The 23,537-nt window shown below is 41.2% G+C and overlaps 1 protein-coding gene across 2 annotated transcripts in view; it reads left to right on the forward strand.

Annotated features, from left to right (window-relative positions):
- Positions 1-1,654: 1,654 nt before the first annotated feature.
- The window catches only part of NAA25 (N-alpha-acetyltransferase 25, NatB auxiliary subunit), a 70,228-nt gene continuing 48,345 nt past the window's right edge, over positions 1,655-23,537 (forward strand). The window contains exons 1-6 of one of the 2 annotated variants that reach the window (XM_004429966.3): positions 1,655-1,747; positions 13,481-13,566; positions 13,983-14,121; positions 16,859-16,977; positions 21,647-21,721; positions 23,158-23,265. In XM_004429966.3, coding sequence (XP_004430023.1) covers positions 1,690-1,747; positions 13,481-13,566; positions 13,983-14,121; positions 16,859-16,977; positions 21,647-21,721; positions 23,158-23,265 — 585 coding nt within the window. In that variant the 5' untranslated portion in view covers positions 1,655-1,689. Of the gene's footprint in view, positions 1,748-6,427; positions 6,556-13,480; positions 13,567-13,982; positions 14,122-16,858; positions 16,978-21,646; positions 21,722-23,157; positions 23,266-23,537 lie in introns of those variants that run through there. The other variant, XM_087424202.1, reaches the window with a different exon arrangement.

The following is a 23,537-nucleotide window of genomic DNA, read 5'->3' on the forward strand; positions in this document are numbered from 1 at the left end:
ACTTTGGTGTAAATGCTAAGAGTGTGGATTTGGCCGTGGATTTGAGACTACCATGAATTTCACCAGAGACGACTGTGTGATCTCGGGCAAATGACCTAACATCTCTATGCTTCAAAATTCTCATTTTAAAATGAGGATCACAATAGTACCTATTCCGCCAGTTTGTGAGAATGAAATGAGACAATGTATGTAAAAGAGCTTAGCACAGTTTCTAGCACACGACTATTATTATTACTATTATCATTACAGCTTCTTTCTAGGTATGTATATTTAAAATTTTAGTAGCAATTGCTAACTTGCTCTTCTGGTTGATTCTAAAGACTTTTTAATCTGGATCCCTTAACTAGTAGTTTTCAAAGAGTGGTCCTTGGATTGAATCAGAACCTCTGGGGGTAGGATCCAGGAAACTCATGTTTATCAAGTTCCCCAAGGGATTCTAATGTCCACTAAAGTTGGAGAATCATTTGCTTGGACACTAAAAGGCCTAGAAAGGGAGAGGGATAGAACATCAGTAGAAGGGGTCAACCCCAACTGGTCAAGGCTGACACTGAGGACATTGTACTGGGCCTGAAACAGTGTAGTGGAGGGGTTGACTCTGGTTCTGTACTCAGAAAGACCTGGATTTGAATCTGTGACTAGTGTGGCCTTATCTCATGACATCACTGGGCCTGGCACACCTGTCTGGCTCCCTCACTCTCCCACTTCCTTTAAGTCTTTGACAACTGTCACTTTTTCAGCTAGGCTTTCTCTGACCGCACTATATACAACTGCCTCCATCCTCCACCCCCTAGTCCCTGTTCTATTTTTGTCAGTATCATTTATCACCGTCTAATATACTGTTTTACTTATTTGTCTGTCTCCCCCACTACAAAGCTTTAAATCTTTGTCTATTTTATTTACTGATATATCCTCGGTGCCTAAAATAGAGCATGCCACATAATAGGCACCCAATAACTATGTGTTGTATAAATAAACCCACAGGTAAAAAAAAAAAGTGACAATATCTCTGCTTATTATCATGTGCATAACAAGGCTGTTACGAGTATTAATGAGATAATACCTTTAAAGAGCTTGCAACACAGTGTCCAGGCACATACTGACTGAATTACTTGCTTCCTCCAGCTTTAGTAACTGACAAAGAAGTTGACTGCATTACTACTAATCTAGGATGCTTCTTAGTTGGCTGAGCCCCGGCAGAGGAATGAAGGGATCTGTAACTTTTCTGGCATATTTTTACTGTTGATCAGCCCCCTTTCCCCTACTGTCCCCTGGGTCACTCTCCCAGAGGAGTTTCCGGTTCCTCAACAATTAATCAAGGACAAGTCTAATTGGTCCTTCAGCACAGAGTATAAATAGGATAAGCAAGAGCAGCCGAGCCCTAACTTGGACCCCGAGTTTCTCCCCTCCTTTCCTCATTCCCCTGTGGGTGACTCGGAAGGGATTTCATTAGTAACAGCCGCCTCTACTAGCCAGGTTGGGTCCAACAGTAAAGGGGAGCAAGAGTTTCTAATTAAGCTGCAATTGAGGCCGGAGGTGGAGGGGAGGGTTAGCGTCCTTTTCCGCGCAGACGCGTTCAGTCGCAACCCCGCGACTATCGCGATAGACGAGCGAGAACGGCGCTGGCCCTTTAACAGCCCCTTCCCGGGGACCTGCCCCGCGCGTGCGCACTGCGGTTCTGCGCTTGTCATCATGGCGACGCGGGGCCATGTGCAGGACCCTAACGACAGGCGCCTCCGGCCCATTTACGGTGAGTGCCTGGGGCCAGCCTGGTCGCCGGCTGGACGCGCCGAGGGCTGCCGAGGCCGGGGCGAAGGCCCAGGAGGGGCGCTGAGGGGCCGCGAGCGGGGCTGGCTGGCACCGGGGGCGGGCCGCGCGGGCCTCTAGGCCGCAGCCACGGGCCTCGCGTAGGCGCCGGCCGGGCCTTCCTGAGCCCAGAAGTGGCAGCGCGCCCGTCGGGGCAGCGGCAGGTCGGCAGAGCTGGCCCGACAGGCAGGCCTCGTGAGACACGTTCTCTGGCAGAGACCTGCGCTGCCCGCAGGCTGAGTTGTTAGGGCCGCACCAAGGGAGACCCGAGATCTCCCCGCAGCTGGAAGCTGGCTCCGGCGTGAGGGTGGGACACCCTACTTGAAGCAAAATTCCCCACTAAAGACTTTTTACTGACGGGAACGGGGCCTGGGGGGTTGTCAGACTAGCTGTACTCGGTGCACATGGAGAAACAGAGGTCCAAAGAAGGGAAGGGGCTGACGCAAGGTCACCCAGATCGGGTCAAGAGCAGGCCCGGATTCGAGGCTCCCAGTCTAGAGCTCTTTGGTGGAGAAACAGCTGCTCTGGGCACACGTGGGAGGCGGGGGGGGAGTGGTCTTGGGCCCAAAATAGCGGTGAAGGGACTGTGATAGCTCGTGTCGGAGGGGCATGCAGGGCTGCTGCGGGGCTTTTCCTGTCTGCAGCTTCTCTGGTTTTCTCTGCAGCTTGCCTTCCGCGTGCTAAGTGGATCCTCCTCCATAACGCTTACTTCAACCCGCAGGCTTTAAGACCTTGATGTTATTCTGCTACTCTGGTTGTGAAAAATCACGAATTTGAGTCAGGGAGAAACAACTTGTCAATAACCGAGATGTTCTGTAATTGGACAGTGGTCCCTTTTGCATTTCCTTCCCTCTTAGATGGTTGTATGGTGTTGGTCTATCTCAGCTAATGGCGAGGTAGGCTTCAAGGTCAGTGGTTTTTGCAAAATTAGATCTTGTGTCTACAATGTGGATGTTACTAATTGGAGGCTTCTCCGCATGGCTGAGATCATTTAACTTTTTTCGGGGAGGGGGTAACTTTTTATGTTTCTGGCACAATTAGTTATGGTTTTGTTTTGCAATTTGTATAATACTTTACTCTCATATCTCATTTGATTCTAGCAACAACCCAGAGAAGTGGGTAATGATAATAATAGCTAATGTATATAGACTGCTCATTATGTCAGTTTTATATGGGTTTTTATATGGGTTATCTCATCTAATCTTCACACATTCTCATCAGGTGGTAGTTTTTTCCAGTTCCACCTACCCTCCTCCCCCCTTTTTTTTCACAGATGAGGAAACTAGGGCTTTATTGATGTGTAATTTGTCTAAGGTCACTCTGCTAACATTTGGTGGAACTAGGATCTGAACCCCTGTGGACTGTCCCAGGCTCACCCTCTTAACCACTATGCTAGAAACCACCTCCCTTTGAGCTGAAGACTCTGACTTACCAAAGGTCACATAGTTGGTGAGTGACAGAGATAGGACTTTCCATTTCTCCAGTGCTGCATATTCTTATGTCCTCCAGTATACATTTTCAGAGGGCGGGGATGAAGTATACAAGGGTGACTGAGGGTAAGAACTAAATCCCGCGTTCACAATTTGTGGGTCATTACAGCTCTGTGCAACAGCTCCCTGCAGACTTTGTTTTTCTTTTTTTAACTGAAGAGATTTAATACTTTTAAGAGTAATTGGATTTCTAAAATTGTTCTTGAGGACCAAAGAAAATGCCTTTGGTATTCCGTATGTCATTTAGAATTAATAGTGTTTTGAACTATTCAGTGAGAAAAACCTTGTCCATTTCACATTGCTAAACATCAAGTGACATGTCATATTCTCAAAACTGAAGCTAGAGTCATGTAGCTTTTGTTATAGTTACATGGGAGAGATTGGAAGAGGCTTTCTTTAGGAATTCCAAGGCAATTAATATAAACTGTCAGGAAGAGGAAAAGAAAGGGTACAGACTGTCATTGACTTCAGTACTTTTGACCTCCACAGCCCCTGCTTTTGTGTTTAAATACATTAGTACCCCTAAACCACTATTGTTCCTTGAATTCAGACATTCATTAGCTGACAAAGGAACAAGCTCATGCATGGTGGTGCTTGCCCGCTGGCCAAAAGTTCAACAACTGTCAGCATTAATTGAGTGCTTATTTGTGTGCTAACTGTCCCATTAGGTAGGTAAGATTATTGTGATCATAGTGGTAAACTGAAGGCCAGAGAGATTAACTTGCTCAGAGTTGCAGCTAGTAAGTTGAGCTGGGATTTGAACACCAGCATTCTCACTGGAGAGCCCAGCCCTTCACTGAGTTCAGATTCAGCAGCATCACTGTCTTTGTACAGCATTATTTGTACTGCCAAGGTTTTAGGATTTTACAACTGTTGGAAACCTTGCCTGTGACCTCAGCTCTTGCTGAGTATTCTTGAGGGCAGAAGTGGACAGGGCTTATAAGGGTGATTAACTGTGAAATTGTGGTGGGTCGAAAATCTATTTTTGGTGTGTAGGTTTGGGATAGCTTTTCTGTGCAGAAATTTGATTAGTTGAACATCTTCAGAGAGTATCTCATTACTCATAAATTGGTAAGTTTGGGTATTGCATTTTTGGTTTTTGAAACCACCTCTGACCTTAATAGGACACCTGCTTTATTATTCATTCTCCTTTTGCTAAAATTATTCTCTTATGCGATGTGGTTCTCAACAGATTTTGTACTCTCATGTGACTTGGTGAGCCTCAGTGCTTTCTTCTACCATAATTATTAATTTAAAAATATTTTTAGTGTTTAGGGGGAGGGGAGAGGTGGAAGTGATGGTCAGGTGTGGCACTTAATAAATTTGTATAGAATACAGGAATTGCAAAATAGAAATAGAGAAGTAGCAAAGCAAAAAGTATTCCCATAGTCTTTTTTTTGTGTGTGTGAGGAAGATCAGCTCTGAGCTAACATCCATGCCAACGCTCCTCTTTTTTGCTGAGCAAGACTGGCCCTGGGCTAACATCCGTGCCCATTTTCCTCTACTTTATATGGGATGCCGCCCCAGCATGGCCCGACAAGTGGTGCGTCACTGCACGCCGGGGATCCAAACCCCCGGCCGCCAGCAGTGGAGCGCTCGCACTTAACCACTATGTGCCTCGAGGTCAGCCCCTCCCATTGTCTTTAGAATACACAGACACGCACATTTATATTTGGTTTTCTAGCACAAGATCCTTTGTCCTAATCTGTCTTACTGACTTGCAGTCTTGCTCTAGTCTGGATCAGGTGTAACATATTTCCCAGCTGTGCTTCCTGAATGATAATCACTTCTTTGGTGAGTTAGGATGTTTTCCGTTGATGCCTGGCCAAACTCCAGGTAATTATTCTGCTATAGTTCATGAGCGAAAGCTCCCAAGTCTTCAGTTGAATGCTAGGCTTATTCTGAGCCTTCTGTTGGGCAGTGTTAGCTCTGCAAATCTTGTCCTGTTGCACCCCAGGAGTGGCTGGGCGTCTTGGTGAGTGAAGACTATCTTGCCTTTCTATAGAAAAGTCACTTGGCACAACCTGTTTTCTTCTGTTCTGAAATTATGGCCATTTAAAAAGCTCTGACTTAGGGCCGGCTCCGTGGCTTAGCGGTTGGGTGCGTGCGCTCTGATGCTGGCGGCCCGGGTTCGGATCCTGGGCGCGCCCCGAGGCACCACTTCTCCGTCCAACGTGAGGCCGGGTCCCACGTACAGCAACTGGAGGGATGTGAACCTATGACATGCAACTGTCTACTGGGGCTTTGGGGGGAAAAACTGAATAAATAAAATCTTTAAAAAAAAAAAAAAAGCTCTGACTTAGGTATTTAAATTCTAAAAACATTTTAAACTTAAAAAAATATGTTAATGCACAGAGAATTCATGGAATAATACGTAGACTAGGGGATAGTGGGAGCATAGGGCAAGAGTCAGAGACTAGTACTTTTCTCATTATACCTGTAGGAGCTGTTTGGATTTTTTTTTTTACCATGACGTGTATTATTTTTGTTATTTAAAAAATTGAGGGCCGGCCCGGTGGCACAAGCAGTTAAGTGCGCGCGCTCCGCTGTGGCGGCCCGGGGTTCACTGGTTCAGATCCCGGTGCGCACTGATGCACTGCTTGGCAAGCCATGCTGTGGTGGCGTCCCATATAAAGTAGAGGAGGATGGGCACGGATGTTAGCCCAGGGCCAGTCTTCCTCAGCAAAAAAAGAGGAGGATTGGCAGATGTTAGCACAGGGCCGATCTCCTCACACACACACACACACACAGAAAGAATAAAGTTAATGTTTCTTAAAAAAATAAAATAAAAAATTAATTGAAAAGATTTTGAAAAATCTAATTTAATAGTGGGAAGCCATCACTAATAATTGGTTCTTTGAACTTCCCTTTGTGGTCACTGTATATGTGTATCTCTCATTTCCCTGATAGACTCCTCAATTTCGAGAAGATTTTTTTTTTCTCCCAATATAGTTTGTTCATTTATGTATTCCTTTCTTCAGTCAGCTTACTTATTGAAAGCCTGAAATGTGCTAGGCACCATGAAGATGCAGGGAATGAGTGAGTACCAAACAGCACAGACGTGGTTTCTGCTTTCGAGGAGTCTCAACAGATGTTTTGAATGACGGTACACATAATTATTACATTTGTGTTAAGGGCTTTGAAGGAGAGGTGCAGGTTGCCATGAGCGCATACCATGTGGGCATCTTGGCTGTTGGTGGACAAGTCAAGGAAAGATTCCCTGTGGAAGTGACGTTTTACTTTGAACGTGGAAGAAGAGCAGGTTAGTCAGGGGAGGAGCTGGGGAGAGTGATGGGAGAGAGAGTGTAAAGAGGAGTTTATTCCCCTGAGGTTCTAAGACAGGCCTTGTGTGGTTGGAATGTGGAGATGGGTGAGATGAGGCTATTGAGGTAGGTGGACTCAGAACTTTGTAAGCCATTTTGAGGATTTTGAAACTGTTTTAAAGACAGTGGGAAGCACCAAAGAGATTTAACCAGGGAAGTGGGGTGATCAGGCTTGCATTTTAAAAAGATAGCTCTGACTGCCGTGGGGGAAATAGTTTAAAAGGGGGCAAATGTAGGATGTGAGGCAGTCAGTTAGGAGGCATTATTCATTTTTAAATTGAAACCCCCCCACCCCATCTTACACATGTAGTTATTTAACAAAGGCTTGTTGACTGAAAGAATGTTTCACTTCCAATTTCTGTTCTTGGTAAAAGCAAGGCTCCCATTCTCAAACATTTAAGATTTTTGAGCAAAAGACATTGTAATTTGAAGATGGAGCTATCCTGTATTCAGTCTTTTTCTAACCTGGAGCAGTATCTTGAGTAGTCTCTGAAGCTCTTGTGGGAAGTGGAAGCAGTGCAGGTTGTCATTTCTTTCTTTTTTTTTTTTTTTTTTAAAGATTTTATTTATTTATTTTTTCCCTCCAAAGCCCCAGTAGATAGTTTATGTCATAGCTGCACATCCTTCCAGTCGCTGCACGTGGGACGCGGCCCCAGCATGTTCCGGAGAAGTGGTGTGCGCCCGGGATCCTAACCCGGGCCGCCAGCAGCAGAGCGCGCGCACTTAACCGCCAAGCCACAGGGCCGGCCCCCACAGGTTGTCATTTCAGCTGCTCTGGAGACTTTCATGGCAGCTGCAAGAACATACACTTAGAGCCTTTCTTTTTTATTTGCAAGACTGATCTGTTTCCTCCTGATCCCTAAGTATGGTTGGACAAATTAATCCCAGGGCCTCTTCTACAGGGCAAGTAGACAGTAGGCCTGCATGTGTCAGGGCCTCCTCCTGTCTGTCTACACCTGCCCGGAAGAGGAGCTTCTGTTGGAAGTGTTGCCCAGGAGGGTGGCTTGCTCATTCATTCAACAAATTTTTTTTTTTTATGTTTTAATAGTTTTTAACATTGTGAAACTTTGGGTTGTACATTTTTGTTTGTCCATCACTATATATATGTCTCCCTTCACCCCTTGTGCCCACCCCCCACCCTCATTGCCCCTGGTAACCACAATACAGTTTTCTCTGTCCACGTGTTGGTTTATATTCCACATATGAGTGGGATCATGCAGTGTTTGGCTTTTTCTTTGTGGCTTACTTCACTTAACATAATACCCTCCAGGCCCATCCATGTTATTGCAAATGGGACGATTTTGTCTTTTTTTATGGCTGAGTAGTATTCCATTGTATATATATATATATACCACATTTTCTTGATCCAATCGTCAGTTGAGGGACACTTAGGTTGCTTCCACTTCTTGGCTATAGTGAATAAAGCTGCAATGAACATAGGGGTGCATAAGCCTCTTTGGATTGTTGATTTCAGGTTCGTTGGATAGATTCCCAGTAGTGGGATGGCTGGATGATAGGGCATCTCTATTTTTAATTCTTTGAGGAGTCTCCATACGGTTTTCCATAGAGGCTGCACCAGTTTGCATTCCCACCAGCTGTGTATGAGGGTTCCTGTTTCTCCACATCCTTTCCAACATTTGTTGTTTTTAGTCTTGGTGATTATAGCCATTCTAACGGGCGTGAGGTGATATCTTAGTGTTGTTTTGATTTGCATTTCCCTGATGATTAGTGATGTTGAACATCTTTTCATGTGCCTATTGGCCATCTGTATATCTTCTTTGGAGAAGTGTCTGTTCATTTCCTCTGCCCATTTTTTGATCAGGTTGTTTGTTTTTTTGTTGTTCAGTTGTGTGAGTTCTTTATATATTGTGGAGATCAACCCCTTGTCAGATGTATGTTTTGCAGATATTCTCTCCCAGCTGGCGGGCTGTCTGTTCATCTTGATTCTGGTTTCGTTTGTCTTGTAGAAGCTCTTTAATCTGATAAAGTCCCACTTATTTATTTTTCTTTAGTTTCCCTAGTCTGGGTAGGCATGTCATCCAAAAAGATTCCTTTATGCCCAATGTCAAATAGTGTGTTGCCTATATTTTCTTCTATGAGTTTTATAGTTTCAGGTGTCACCTTCAGATCTTTGATCCATTTTGAGTTAATTTTTGTGTCATTCAACAAATTTTGATAGTCTCTTGTCAAGGATTTAACCCAATGTTTCCCAAATTTCTGTGATTCTTTTACCCAGTCTGATGATTTTAGCTGTATTGTATTATCTGTACTATTATTTACTTAAGATTTTTCTCTAAGTTGACTTTTAAACTTAAAGTTATTTAAAAATAATCTATATCATTACCATTAATGGGAAACCTGTCACTTGCCCTGAGAAAACAAAACTAAGCAAATAAGTACAATGAAAACAGAACAATGTTATTAAAGTCTTAACTAGATTCTAGTACTTGTGAAACTCCGAGTCTCAGACCTGTTCCTTCCCTGTTAAAAGAAGACATTAGCAAGTATTCAAGAAGTGACAGACTAACACCAAACTGAGACTATCTCCTTAATGTAAAGGAAATGTTAGACAAGAGGTCAACTTTATCATTGTGAATGTTATCTGATGCTGTCTGCAAGGATCACCTAAAAGCATTTCAGTTGGGATGGTACCCATGCTTTTAAAACATAGCTTTAACCATGGGCTATCATCTTATTGCTTCCTCTGCCACATTTGTGGATGGCTGATTTTGGCTTACTGCTGTTATTAAGGGAACAACACCAATCCTCATGGTCAAACCACAATTACCCTTGAGTAAGTTTTAAAAAGACTTACTAAAAAGACAGACTTTGGATATTGCTTTTATTGGCCTGTTTTCTCTAAGGACTACGTAATTTATATTACAGAGTCAGTAATGTAAAATGAAAAGAAACTTTTCCCCAAAGACTCAGCATCCAGTTAATCAGTAGTTACCTAGGCATCCAGGAAAGAGGAGCCTGACAGCAGGCTGAATGTGGTGGTGTGTCTTAGTTAAAACTCTTTTGGGTGCAAGGAACAGAAACCCATTGACACTAGCTCAAGTAAAGGGGGGTTGCTCTAAATCCTTGTGAGAGCCTAGGGCAGGAATGTATGCTTTTCAATATCTGTGATTCTCTAGTCTCTCTACCTGAGTGTTGTCTTTGATCTTCCTTTCTGGATTGTGATTCCCCCCAGAATAAGGCTCTTTTAGACCTTCCTACCTAGATTGTGATTCCCTTCAGAGTAAGGCTTCTTAGTCTTTTTACCTGGCATTACTGGTGCTCATCAATATTAAGTGCATCGAGGAAAGGCTGAAGAGATAAAACTCATGCATTCATGTGGCTGTTAAAAGTTTTAGTAAAGGGGCCGGCCCGGTGGCGCAAGCGGTTAAGTGCGCGTGCTCCGCTGCGGCGGCCCGGGGTTCGCTGGTTCGGATCCCGGGCGCGCACCGACGCACTGCTTGGCAGGCCATGCTGTGGCGGCGTCCCATATAAAGTGGAGGAAGATGGGCACAGATGTTAGCCCAGGGCCGTCTTCCTCAGCAAAAAAAGAGGAGGATTGGCGGATGTTAGCTCAGGGCTGATCTCCTCACAAAAAAAAAAAAAAAAAGTTTTAGTAAAGTATTCACTGGAGAAAAATTGAAACCATTAGGTAAAATGATAGTCTATTTTTGTTATTTGGGACAGTCTGGGCCACCAGGGCCATAGATTATTTTGAGTTGTTTATGCCTCCTCTGTCCCTATGTTGATATGGGACCTTGATGAGCAAAGAGGGACCAGTAGTGGTAGTAGATTGTGAACTAGCCTGTGTCCAGTTGTCTTTCTATATTTGGAATCGCCACCCATTTCCCATTTAATAACAGTTCTCATTTTCCTTCTCTGGCATTAAATCTTTGCTTTTATTATGTATATATATATGTATTTATTAATAGACTTTCTTTATTTATTTTTTGTGAGGAAGATTGGCCCTGAGCTAACATCTGCCAATCCTCCTCTTTTTGCTGAGGAAGACTGGCCCTGGGCTAACATCCATGCCCATCTTCCTCCACTTTATATGGGACGGCTGCCACAGCATGGCCTGACAAGTGGTGTGACGGTGCACGCCCGGGATCCAAACCGGTGAACCCTGGGCCGCCGCAGCGGAGCGCGAGCACTTAACTGCTTGCGCCACCGGGCCGGCCCCCTAGACTTTATTTTTTAGAGCAGTTTTAGGCTTACAGAAAAATGAGTGGAAAGTACAGAGAGTTCCTATATATCCCTACAGTCCTACCCCCTCCCCCCCAGGTTCCCCTGTTACTAACATCTTGCATTGGTGTAGTACCTTTGTTACAATTGCTGAGCCAATATGATATGTTATTATTAACTAAAGTCCGTAGTTTACTAGTTTACATTAGGCTTCCTTCTTTGTGTTGTACATTCTATGGGTTTTGACAAATGTATGATGACGTATCCATCATCACAGTATCATACAGAATAGTTTCACTGCCTTAAAAATAAGCTGTGTTCCACCTATTCATCCCTCCCCCAGCCCCTGGCAATGACTAATTATTCTACTGTCTCTATAATTTTTGCCTTTTCCAGAATGTCATATAAATGGAATCATAGTATGATTGAGTTATCAGATTGGCTTTTTTCACTTAGCAATATGTATTCAAGGTTCCTCCATGTTTTTTTGTGGCTCAATAGCTCATTTCTTTTTATTACTAAATAATATTCCATTGTATGGATGTACTACAGTTTGTCCATTCACCTATTGAAGAACATCTTGGTTGCTTCCAAGTTTTGGTAATTATGAATAAAGCTGCTGTAAACAATTGTGTGCAGGTTTTTGTGTGAAAGGTAAGTTTTCAGCTCATTTGCATAGATACCAAGGAGCTCGATTGCTGCATTATATGCTAAGAGTATGTTTAGTGTTTTTTTTTTTTTTTTTTTGTGAGGAGATCAATCCTCCTCTTTTTTTGCTGAGGCAGACTGGCCCTGAGCTAACATCCGTGCCCATCTTCCTCCACTTTATATGGGACGCTGCCACAGCATGGCTTGCCAAGTGGTACATCGGTGCGCGCCCGGGATCCGAACCGGTGAACCCCGGGCCACCGCAGTGGAGCGCACGCACTTAACCGCTTGTGCCACTGGGCTGGCCCTGTTTAGTTTATTTAAGAAACTGCCAAACTGTCTTCCAGGGTGGCTGTACTATTTTGCATTTCCACCTGCAATGAATGACAGGTGCTGTTGCTCCATGTCCTCACTAGCATTTGGTCCATAGGTTATTTTGAGTTATCTGTGCCTCATCTGTTCCTGTGCTGATTTGGGACCTTGATGAGCAAAGAGGAACCTGGTAGAGGTAGTAGTAGTAGGCTGTGGACTGGCCTGTGTTTTGTCATCTTTCTATATTTAGAATTGACAGTTACCCCCATTTTCCATTTAAAACAGATCTCATTTTCTTTTAGATCTTCTCATCTGTAAATGAATCTTTGTTTTTGTTAGACTTTTGAAGAATAATTGATTGCTTTTTTTCCTTAACACAGTTTTATAGCAGGTCTCCATATTCCTTAAAGTTTGGAATGGATACATAGCTTAGGAAACCTAGAAGTCAGTTGTGCTTCAGTCTGTACTAGTTTCTGTTTCAACCAGAATGTCTGAAAGGGCTGTTTTCCCTACTTCCTTGCCCACTCCTGATGTTTTTGGAATTCACCCCTCCCCCACCCATTATGGGTAAAACCTTTTCTTATTTGAATTATACTTAACTCTGTGACAAAGTAAGTATTCGTTAAACATATTTTATTGAAGAAACATGGCCCATTTGGTAGATTTGAAGCTTGAAAATTAGAAAGGGTTCTTTTTTTTTTTTAATTGATGTTTTAATAGTTTTTAACATTGTGAAATTTTGGGTTGTACATTTTTGTTTGTCCATCACCAGTATATGACTCCCTTCACCCCTTGTGTTCACCCCCCACCCCCCTTGCCCCTGGTAGCCACAATACAGTTTTCTCTGTCCATGTGTTGGTTTATATTCCACATATGAGTGAGATCATGCAGTGTTTGTCTTTCTCTTTCTGGGTTATTTCACTTAACATAATACCCTCCAGGCCCATCCATGTTGTTGCAAATGGGATGATTTTGTCTTTTTTTTATGGCTGAGTAGTATTCCATTGTATATATATACACCACATTTTCTTAATCCAATCGTCAGTTGAGGGACACTTAGGTTGCTTCCACTTCTTGGCTATGGTGAATAATGCTGCAGTGAACATAGGGGTGCATAAGCCTCTTTGGATTGTTGATTTCAGGTTCGTTGGATAGATTCCCAGTAGTGGGATGGCTGGATGATAGGGCATCTCTATTTTTAATTCTTTGAGGAATCTCCATACCGTTTTCCGTAGAGGCTGCACCAGTTTGCATTCCCACCAGCTGTGTATGAGGGTTCCTGTTTCTCCACATCCTTTCCAACACTTGTTGTTTTTTGTCTTGGTGATTATTGCCATTCTAACGGGCGTGAGGTGATATCTTAGTGTTGTTTTGATTTGCATTTCAGAAAGGGTTCTTTTTTAAAAAATTTTTTAAATTTTTGGGTAAATAAACCCATTTATTTCCCATAGGTAAAAATATTAATGTCACCTATTGAAATATGTTTAGTGTTGAATCTTCATTAAGGGCTAATATGACCAGATTATATTGCTTTTGAATGAGAGATCACTATAGGAGTGTCAGATTGTATTCTGGGCCATCCTAACCATTTAGAGTTAAAATCAGCTCCGTGATGTTTTTAATACTGAATTAAGATACTTTTTGAAATATCTGATACCAGCCTGTGCATTTTTCATATTTATTGTTGAAGGAAAATAACTATCATAATTTCTGCTTTCATAGATTATCTTGATAATGGTAATAATAAAATGGCAATTCAGCAAGCAGATAAATTGTTGAAGAAACATAAGGATCTTCATTGTGCTAAGGTAAGTTCATTTGTCCTTGAGTTACTTATAGTTGGTGGGTTATATATTGTAATCTACTTCAAAGGGAAAAGATGTTTAGTTAATTTTTTTAGTGACTACTTGTGTTTTTTCAGAGTATTTTTTTAGGTCATTTATTTTCCTGATCACTTAAATGCCATAAATAGTATTTAATTAAAAGCTTACTATTTATTTCTTGGGACATAACTTATTTAATTATTTTATTTTCACAAAGTCCTCTTAAGCAATGTTGTGCATGCTTAATATGACTGAAATAGGAAAGAAGCTTGATTGGCTGATATTTTTAGTAAAATGGTTTAGTTGATTAGGAACCTAGGCATACCTTACAACTTATCTTGTGCTTTCAGATTGGCTTTCTTTGGTTCATATTTCCTTTTCCATCCTTTCCTTTCTATCAGGTTTTAAAGGCAATTGGTTTACAGAGAACTGGAAAGCAAGAGGAAGCCTTCACCTTGGCGCAGGAGGTGGCAGCCCTTGAACCCACAGATGACAACTCGCTGCAGGCACTGACTATTCTTTACCGGGAGATGCATCGACGTGTGTTTCTTTGTTTTCATTGTTTTTAAACCTGAGCTTGAGTTTTTGGATATTTCTGATTGAGTTCTCTATTTTTGTGATTTACTTATCACTCGTGATTTGGGTAGATGGCAACCGGTGAAATAATGCGTTGAGCATGGTTTGCAAAGACTGTAGACAGAAAGGTGTTTTACATATATTAGGATCCTTGAGTTGGAATGAGGCCTTGAGTTTCATTTGTGACATTTTGATTTGCTAAATGGAAGAGTTACCCTTTTTTTTCACTTTTTAATATGGAAAATTTCAAACATAGACAAAAACAGAGAATAACATAATAAATCCCATTGTACCCATTACCCATATTCATCAGGTATTGACACATGGCCAATTATATCAGTATCCTTCCCCCTGCCAGATTATTTCTAAGCTTATTCTAGATAGTTTACCATTTCATCTATAAATAAAATTTTTCAGTTGATTTCTTAAATATTTTATTGTGAAATAATATGTATATTTTGTAACACATTTTATAGAAGAATATATTTTATGTAATACACTAGAAAATTTGATGTGGAATAATGAACATTTGGGAACCTACCACCCAACTTAAGAAATAGAGCATTATCGGGGCCGGCCCGTGGTGTAGTGGTTAAGTGCACGTGCTCCACTCCTGGCAGCCTGGGTTCGGATCCAGGTGCACACCGATGCACCGCTTGTCAGGCCATGCTGTGGCGGCGTCCCATATAAAGTAGAGGAAGATGGGCACGGATGTTAGCCCAGGGCCAGTCTTCCTCAGCAGAAAAAGAGGAAGATTGGCATTGGATGTTAGCTCAGGGCTGCTCTTCCTCACACAAAAAAAAAAAAAATGAAATAGAGCATTATCAATACTAAGAAGGCTTCCTGTGTGTTCCTCATCAATCTGATTTACCCTTTTACCCCCTAAGAGGTACTTGCTATCCTGAATATTCTTTGTTCTCTTGCTTTTCTTTAAATCCTTATCACATTTGTTTTTCTAAGTAATACATTATTAGTTTTGCTTAATTTTGAGTTAATATAAATGGGTTCATCCTGTATGCGTTCTGTGATTTACATTTTTCGTCTGCTGTCCAAGTGGTTGTAGTTAATTCATTTTTACTGCCACAAAATATTTCGTTGGATGACTATACTACAATCTAGGAGTGGAGATGCTGGGTCATAGGTATGTGTATGTTCAGCTTAAAGATAAAGATAATGTCAACTTGGGGCCGGCCCCATGGCGTAGCAGTTAAGTGCTCATGCTCCGCTGCTGGCGGCCCGGGTTCGGATCCTGGGGCGCACACCAATGCACCGCTTGTCAGGCTGTGCTGTGGCGGCATCCCATATAAAGTGGAGGAAGATGGGCACAGATGTTAGCCCAGGGCCAGTCTTCCTCAGCAAAAAGAGGAGGATTGGCATGGATGTTAGCTCAGGGCTGATCTTCCTCACCAAAAAAAAAAAGATAATGTCAACTTGTTTTCTAAATTTACTTTCCCACTGACAGTGTATAAGAGTTCCGATTGCTCCACATTGGTATTCTTAGGCTTTTAAATTTTTGCCATCAAACCATCACATTGTACCCCTTAAAATATACAATTTTTATTTGTCAATTATTCTTCAATAAAACTGGAAAAAATAAAATTTTGGTCAACCTAATGGGCATAAAATATTATAGTTCAATTTTGTTTTTCATTCTTTTTATAAAACTTAAGAGTTGAGGGGCCGGCCCAGTGGCGCAAGCGGTTGGGTGCGCGCGCTCTGCTGCGGCGGCCCGGGGTTCGCTGGTTCGGATCCTGGGCGCGCACCGACGCACTGCTTTGGCAAGCCATGCTGTGGCGGTGTCCCATGTAAAGTGGAGGAGGATGGGCACGGATGTTAACCCAGGGCCGTCTTCCTCGGCAAAAAAAAAGAGGAGGAGTGGGGGATGTTAGCACAGGGCTGATCTCCTCACAAAAAAAAAAAAAAAAAAAAGAGTTGAGGTATTATTTCTGATTACTTAGCGATTATGTTGATTTAGGGATATGGATTCTCTCCCAGTGTTTTGAAAAAAATCATTTGTCTATCCCACAAGTATTGGTTGAGTGTTTCTCTATGACAAGTATGGTATCAGAGTCAAATATGAAAGATGCTCTTTCTGCCCTCATGTTCCTCATAGCCTATAAGGGGAAATAGAGCAATAGATAGTATATTGCATTATGTATTAATAAATGCAATGAGAGAGTTATTTAAAAGATTTATAGATGGCAGAGGCAAGCAGTGATCAAACTTAGGTGGAGGGGCTGAGGTGGTGTTCAGGGAAGGATTACATTTGAATTTACAGAGTGGATTACATTTGAACTGGGTCTTGGATGATGATCACTGAGTAGAAAAGAGGAGAATCCAGGCAGAGGGCACAGTGTGAAGGCGTGGAGGTATGATATAGCACAGGGAGTCTAGTGGAACTACAAATAGTTTGATGTGGCTAGAGCGTAAAGTGGTGGAGGAAAGAGTTAGGAAGGAGACAGAGAGGCTAGATCCTGGAGGATCTTGTGTCTTGTAAATGGGGAAGCCTGACCTATTCCATGCTTCGTCAAATAATACCTAACCAAGAGGAGAGTAATGATCAGATGAAGCAAAGCAAATATTTTCTTCTTCCTTAATGATAGGAGACATCTATTCCTTCAAATAGAAAAAAAATTAAATGCTGTTAAGGTTTAAGTTATACTTCAATAATCAAAGAAAATCCTGTTTCTCTTTATCTTAGCGGAGTTAGTTACAAAACTTTATGAGGCAGCTGTGAAGAAAGTTCCCAATAGTGAGGAGTATCACTCTCACCTCTTCATGGCCTATGCCAGAGTGGGCGAATACAAGAAAATGCAACAGGTAACTTGATCCCCAAACCTCTTGGGCTGTGGGGTTTGCTATTAGAGGTAAAGGGTTTTTTAATGTGATTTAACTGCAATGGTGTGTGTGTGTGTGTGTGTGTGTGTGTGCATGTGTGTGTTTGCGTGTGTGTGTATAACTGAGTCTATATATTTGTCTGTGGAGATCAGCCAGTTATTGTCTTTGTGTATTTTAACGATGAACTATTATTCAAGTTCTTTAAATGTTTTATTTTGGGAAATTTGGTGGTGGTTCTTCTTTTGTGGCCTGACGGTATGTTTTGTTTGGTTCTGGTAAGTCAGCTTCCAATTGTCCCACTGCATCAGATTGCTGTTATATTTTCAGAAAATGGGCCAAAATCCCAGAGCCAAGAATGAACAGACTATAGAAAGATTAATTTTAAAGTTTACAACTGATTTTTAGATTTAACTGTTTATAACCTGCTGAGATTTTTAAGTATACCAGGGGAGAAATCCCCATGGCTTGGGCTACTTGTTTTTTTTGCCGGAGGCAGCTTTTTTGAGAGTTAGCGCATTTTAGGTGTTCCTTTTATATACGTGAAGGAGCCTCATGTGGACTCATTTGGACTAGGGGTTGGGTAGAGCTGACAGGCTTGAGAAATGAAACCTGCACTGGTAAGCCCATAGGGTTGATGATGTCAGGGTAGTATTTTTTTTAGAAATGCTTTGTTTGTGGGTATAATGTCTTCTGAAGGCAGAGCTTTCTTACTTGGGTTTTTATTTTGTCTTATTACTTGAAATATCAAACTATAACAACAGGTAAATCAAGGAGAGTGGAAGATACTATATTAATATAAATCCTTTCTCCTTAACATCAACCTTTGTATTTGCTTATGCAAGCTTTTGAATTGGAAGAATTTTTTTTGGCCCAAATATAATTCTTTTTTTTTTTTTTTTTTTTTGTGAGGAGATCAGCCCTGTGCTAACATCTGCCAATCCTCCTCTGTTTTTGCTGAGGAAGACTGGCCCTGGGCTAACATCCGTGCCCATCTTCCTCCACTTTATATGGGACGCCGCCACAGCATGGCTTGCCAAGCAGTGCATTGGTGCGCGCCCGGGATCCGAACCAGCGAACCCCGGGCCGCCGCAGCGGAGCGTGCGCACTTAACCGCTTGTGCCACTGGGCCGGCCCCCCAAATATAATTCTTTGAAGAAATTGTATCATTATTTTATTTACTGATGGAGTATATTCTCAGGAAAAGTATTCAGAGATGATAATTTTTCTTTTAATGTAAAATGGGTATATTTTTTTACAATTGGCAACACTAACATATATACATGTAAATCCTTAATATCATTTTTACTTCTAAGAATATGTTTTAAGCAAAGTATATTAAATGTCCATTTATGTGGACATGTTAAAGAAATTATGGTTCATCTATATGGTAGAATAAAATGCAACACCCCATCTCCCCTAAATAGTACTGTGTGTCTTTATTTGTTGACATAGAGAGACATTCCCAATATGTGTTAATGAGAAGAGCATGTTGTAAAATGGCCTTCTCCTCCCACTCTCATCACATCTATCCCTCTGTAATAAAGGATATGTCTCTAAGGATATGTACCAAAATGTTACCAGAATATAGGGCTATGGATACTTTTCATCTTAATTACTTTTTTTTTTAATGTTTTATTTATTTATTTTTTTCCCCCAAAGCCCCAGTAGATAGCTGTATGTCATAGATGCAAATCCTTCTAGTTGCTGTATGTGGGACACGGCCTCAGCATGGCCTGAGAAGCGGTGCGTTGGTGTGCGCCCGGGATCTGAACCTGGGCCACCAGCAGCGGAGCGCGCGCACTTAACCGCTAAGCCATGGGGCTGCCCCTGTTACTTTTTTTTTTTTAAAGCATGTGTTAACTTTATGATCTCACAAAATATATTCTTGAAATATATATATTATACACACACATAAAATAACAAAAAGGCTGAGTTTATGCAATAGCAATATTAAGGTAAATTTTGAAGAAAGGAAAAGAATAATCTGCCACTTGAACAGATTTTATTTTTGTATATTTTAACTTCACATGTTGCCAGAGATATATACAATTTTGCCTCTTGTTTTTTGGAGACATTGCTTTGATGTGGCTTAACAGTTAGTTACAGTTCCTTAATATGTTTCAACTGTAGCTTGCTTTTTGTTTCATTCCATTCTAATATCTTGGAAGAATGGACTATTCTAGTGTTGAATGTTTTAGAATGGAATGTCTAATTTTTATTCTAGCTTTGTTGCTGCTTAAGGTAGTTACAGTTTCTTAGCTTATCTGTTTATTTTGTAAGTGGTATGTCAGTCTGGGGTAATAGGTATTTTACAAATTAAATGTCGTGTTTCATACGGGTGGGGGCTTTTGTTTTGTTGACTGCTGAATCCTCAGTTCCTAGCATCTGCACAATAAATATTTGTTAAATAAGTGAGTGGTTTGCGTAAACTGGTGGAGGAAGGGAAGCAGGGAATCAGAAAACTTAAGGACTTCTGCCCCAGATGACATCCCTTGCAGGTGATATTTAAAACCAACTTGAATGAAGAGTTGCTGGTCATTCATATGGTGATTAGACCTTCCTTTTTCTGTAAATGACATTCCCAGTCTCTGAGACACCAATTTATAGCCATGTTTTTCAAACTTGTCTATTGTCAAGTTTCCTGTATCAGCAGAATATTAGTGTCTGCAAGATAGTAGGTTATGGACATGAAATTTTTGTCTTTTATAGTAAAAGTTCATATTAATTTTGTATTCCTTTTTTATTTCTGCATGTCATTATAAAGATGTTTTTTTTCCTCAAATTATCAGGTGAAATTGATTTCCTAACACTCTTCATTCCATTCCTCCAGAGTTTGGTGTTAGAAGCAGGGACCTCAAGCCATCTTAGATTCTTCTTACCCTGTGTGTCCCTTTTGTCACCAGATCATCTTGATTCTACCTTCACAGTGTCTGTCTCCACAGATCTCTTTTCTGTTTGACCTACCTCATCCTGGTTTAGTTCCTATTCACCTTACCTCTTCTATCTTCCCACTTTCTTTCTTCACAGTACTGCTAAAATACTCTTCCTAGAGGAGTGTGGGTTTGTACATACCACTCCCTTACTCCGTATAGACTCCTTTGTGAATGCCTCACAACAAAGGTATCTCAGTCTACCTTTCAGTCCTTTTCCCTACTGTTCCTCTTAATCCTTTGTTTTAGCCAAATGTCCTACTTGCTCTTGTCAACTTATGTCCCTTGACTTTTCTTTCTTTTTTTCTTTTTTTTTTTGTGAGGAAGATCAGCCCTGAGCTGACATCTGCCAATCCTCCTCTTTTTGCTGAGGAAGACTGGCCCTGGGCTAACATCCGTGCCCATCTTCCTCCACTTTATGTGGGAGGCCACTACAGCACGGCCTGACAAGCGGTGCGTTAGTGCGCACCTGGGATCCGAACCTGCGAACCCCGGGCCGCTGTAGCGGAGCACGTGTACTTAACCGCTTGCACCACCGGGCCGGCCCCTGACTTTTCTTTCTTTAATGTTTTTGTTCGGACTCATTTCTCCCCTACCTAGAATTCGCTCACTTTCCCATTCACCCCAAATGTTTGTATTTGTGTATGTATCCTTACTCCCATCTTTGCCCATAGACATTCTGTTTGACCTTCAAGACTGCTACTGAAAGACTGAAAGACTGCTACTTTGGAGAAGGATTTATTGATAAAGTTCCTTTCTCTACTTTCTGTTAAAGAAAAAAAGAGAGAGATAAACAAACTTAACCTTTTCTTCCTTGGAAACACTCTAGCATGATGTTTTTGTATAGGATGTTTATTTTTATCGCCAAGTATATTTTAGTCATTTGAATAGTTGTCTTATCTCTTTCCCTAGCTTTTATGTGCTTTTGGGACTGGGACTCAATCTGTGTATCCTTGGCAGGAAGAGACATTTCCTTCCACTTAATGGGGGCTCCCTGTAATTTTTCAAGTGGATTGAAGATAGACAAAAGATTAAAAAACATATAATAGTAACTATGATAATTAGCTGATGGAGTTCTTAGCATTAATTAGTAGTTGGCTAATTATGGACAAATTTTCAGTTATGCATGAATAGATCTGCTTTGCTCCTTCTTGCCATGTCCCTGCTTTTTAAGTATTTGTATGTTACACATTTCAAAATGAACGGGTTCAGTTCTAGTTAATGGTATCTTGAAAGAACCTGATTATTTTCCTAATCTAAGAATTATTTTTTGAATTATGTCAGAGTAATCTTTTCTAATTTTGAAGTTTAAATATGCTGTCTGGATTTCTTTGTTGATTTGTTTTACTGTAACTGGTTAGTGTGATGTCTTCAGTCAGGTTTGTCTTGTGTACATTCATGATCCAACTTTCATATTTACTTGGTAGTCTACTGGAACTATATTGGATTGCAGTATTTTCTAGAAATACTGGGCTTTAATTTGAGACAATCTGGTTCAAAAGGTGAAATATTATTCCTGATGTTGTAAAAATTCACCTTTGCAATTACCTCTATTGCTATCGAGTAGAGAATATCTGTCAAGTCACTAGGCACTTGCAGTAACTGGGATATGTAAACGTGTTGCTATTCTCCTAGGAAACTTCTTGCCACATATCTAGATCATTAATTGTCCTCTGTGTGATGTTTTCTAAATTAAGTGTTTATGGCTCTCTGTCTTTCAGGCTGGCATGGCTCTGTATAAGATTGTCCCCAAAAACCCTTACTACTTTTGGTCTGTGATGAGCTTAATTATGCAAGTGAGTATGGCATTCAGACTGGGATTGAGATTTATTTATTGATTTATTTATTTTTTGTGAGGAGGACTAGCCCTGAGCTAACATCTGATGCCAATCCTCCCCTTTTTCCTTGAGGAAGATTGGCCCTGAGCTAACATCCATGCTCATCTTCCTCTACTTTATATGGGACGCCGCCACAGCATGGCTTAGCAAGCAGTGCGTCGGTGCATGCCCGGGATCCGAACCTGCGAACCCCGGGCCGCCGAAGTGGAGCACACACACTTAACTGCTTGCGCCACTGGGCCGGCCCCAAGATTTATATTTATTTTTGTATATAGTCATTGTCCTTAATATGTCTTCTGAACATCTTGGGTAATGTGTTGCAGCATGTGTCAAACAGGGACTTTATAAATTGTCAGTTGACTTTTTGAGTTGGGGAGTTTTGGTATTGTTTATGAGTTGCTGTATTTGTTTATTTCTGTGTAGCACAAACTGTATTTCCCCTGAATCTTAGCTCCATTACTGGGTTATTTGATCAAGTATGAGCCCTGAAATGTTTGATGTTTTGACTTGAGGTTTGTCTTTAAGACAGTGTTGTTCGTTAGTGAACAAATCGTTGAACTGGGTGGCCTTGTTTTATCACTTCTGCTGTCTGAGCCTCAGTTTGCTCTTTTGCAGAATGGAGATGCTCATTTCCCAGAGCTACTGTAAGGACCAAATGAGATACTGTGTAGGAGAGGATGGGGAGGTAGGAGTTAAAATGTAGCAGTTAAGAATAGAGAGGCTCTGGGTTCAGATAGGTCTGTGTTCAGATGTTGGCTTCACCACATTTCTTGGAGAGCTGTTGGGGAATCGCTTAGTTTATCTATAAAATAAGCATAGTAGCTACCTTGAAAGGTTGTTTACAGGGGTAAATGAGCTCTGAGCAGAATCTCTGGCGATGTTAAAATTATTAATATCATGCACTGATTTTAATTATCAATCTAAGATAACTGTAGCTAATAGTAAGCTGTATAAAGGAATTGGCATTTCCCTTCTAATGTGTAAACATTTCAAAAAGACATCTGAAAGGCTTTTCTCTTCAAAAGTACTAGATGATAGGTACTGTCAAAGGGTACATAATGATACCCTTTATGTATAATAAACAGTATAGGCATAACCCCTCTTAACATATTTCTAGAAAAATGTATGAATAACCTATTTAAAATTTAGGTCATATTGTGAAAACTCAGTATTTCAAGAATGCATGGGATAATGAATCTATAATAAAATAATCTCTTGTAAACCAAACCACTCTCTAATGTATCTTCTTGGGAAGTTCAGATTAGGTCTGATGTTTGACATAGTGGATTGATATCTATGTGCTCAAGTTACAGTAATGGTCTACATGGTAATAATATAAATAGTGCAAGCAGGGCAGAAATTATAATGAGACATTTGGTTTCTTTCTCCTCTAGTCTATATCGGCACAGGATGAAAACCTCTCAAAAACGATGTTTCTGCCCCTCGCTGAGAGAATGGTAGAAAAAATGGTGAAAGAGGACAAGATAGAAGCGGAGGCTGAGGTGAGTGTTTTAAGCCTTACTTCTGCATTTGCCTGATTTTGACATCGCTACAATATTATGTTACAGTATTACAAACTGTTTCTTTATTCCAGATAGAGACCTGGGTCCTCACTCTTCCCTTTTGCTTAGATGTAAAGCTTTGGAAGCCCCCAGCTTAGGTGTAATGAACAAGGAGCTGTTTTCAGCAAGTACTCTAGGCTGAGATATGTATAGATAGGGGAGATACTGTTGTCTAATTCTTAGTGTTAATTTCATCTCATTTGAAGATGGCG

This window comes from Ceratotherium simum, chromosome 35, assembly GCF_057802395.1.
Source record: "Ceratotherium simum simum isolate JZ-2026a chromosome 35, ASM5780239v1, whole genome shotgun sequence".
In the NCBI taxonomy this organism is placed as follows: Eukaryota; Metazoa; Chordata; class Mammalia; order Perissodactyla; family Rhinocerotidae; genus Ceratotherium; species Ceratotherium simum.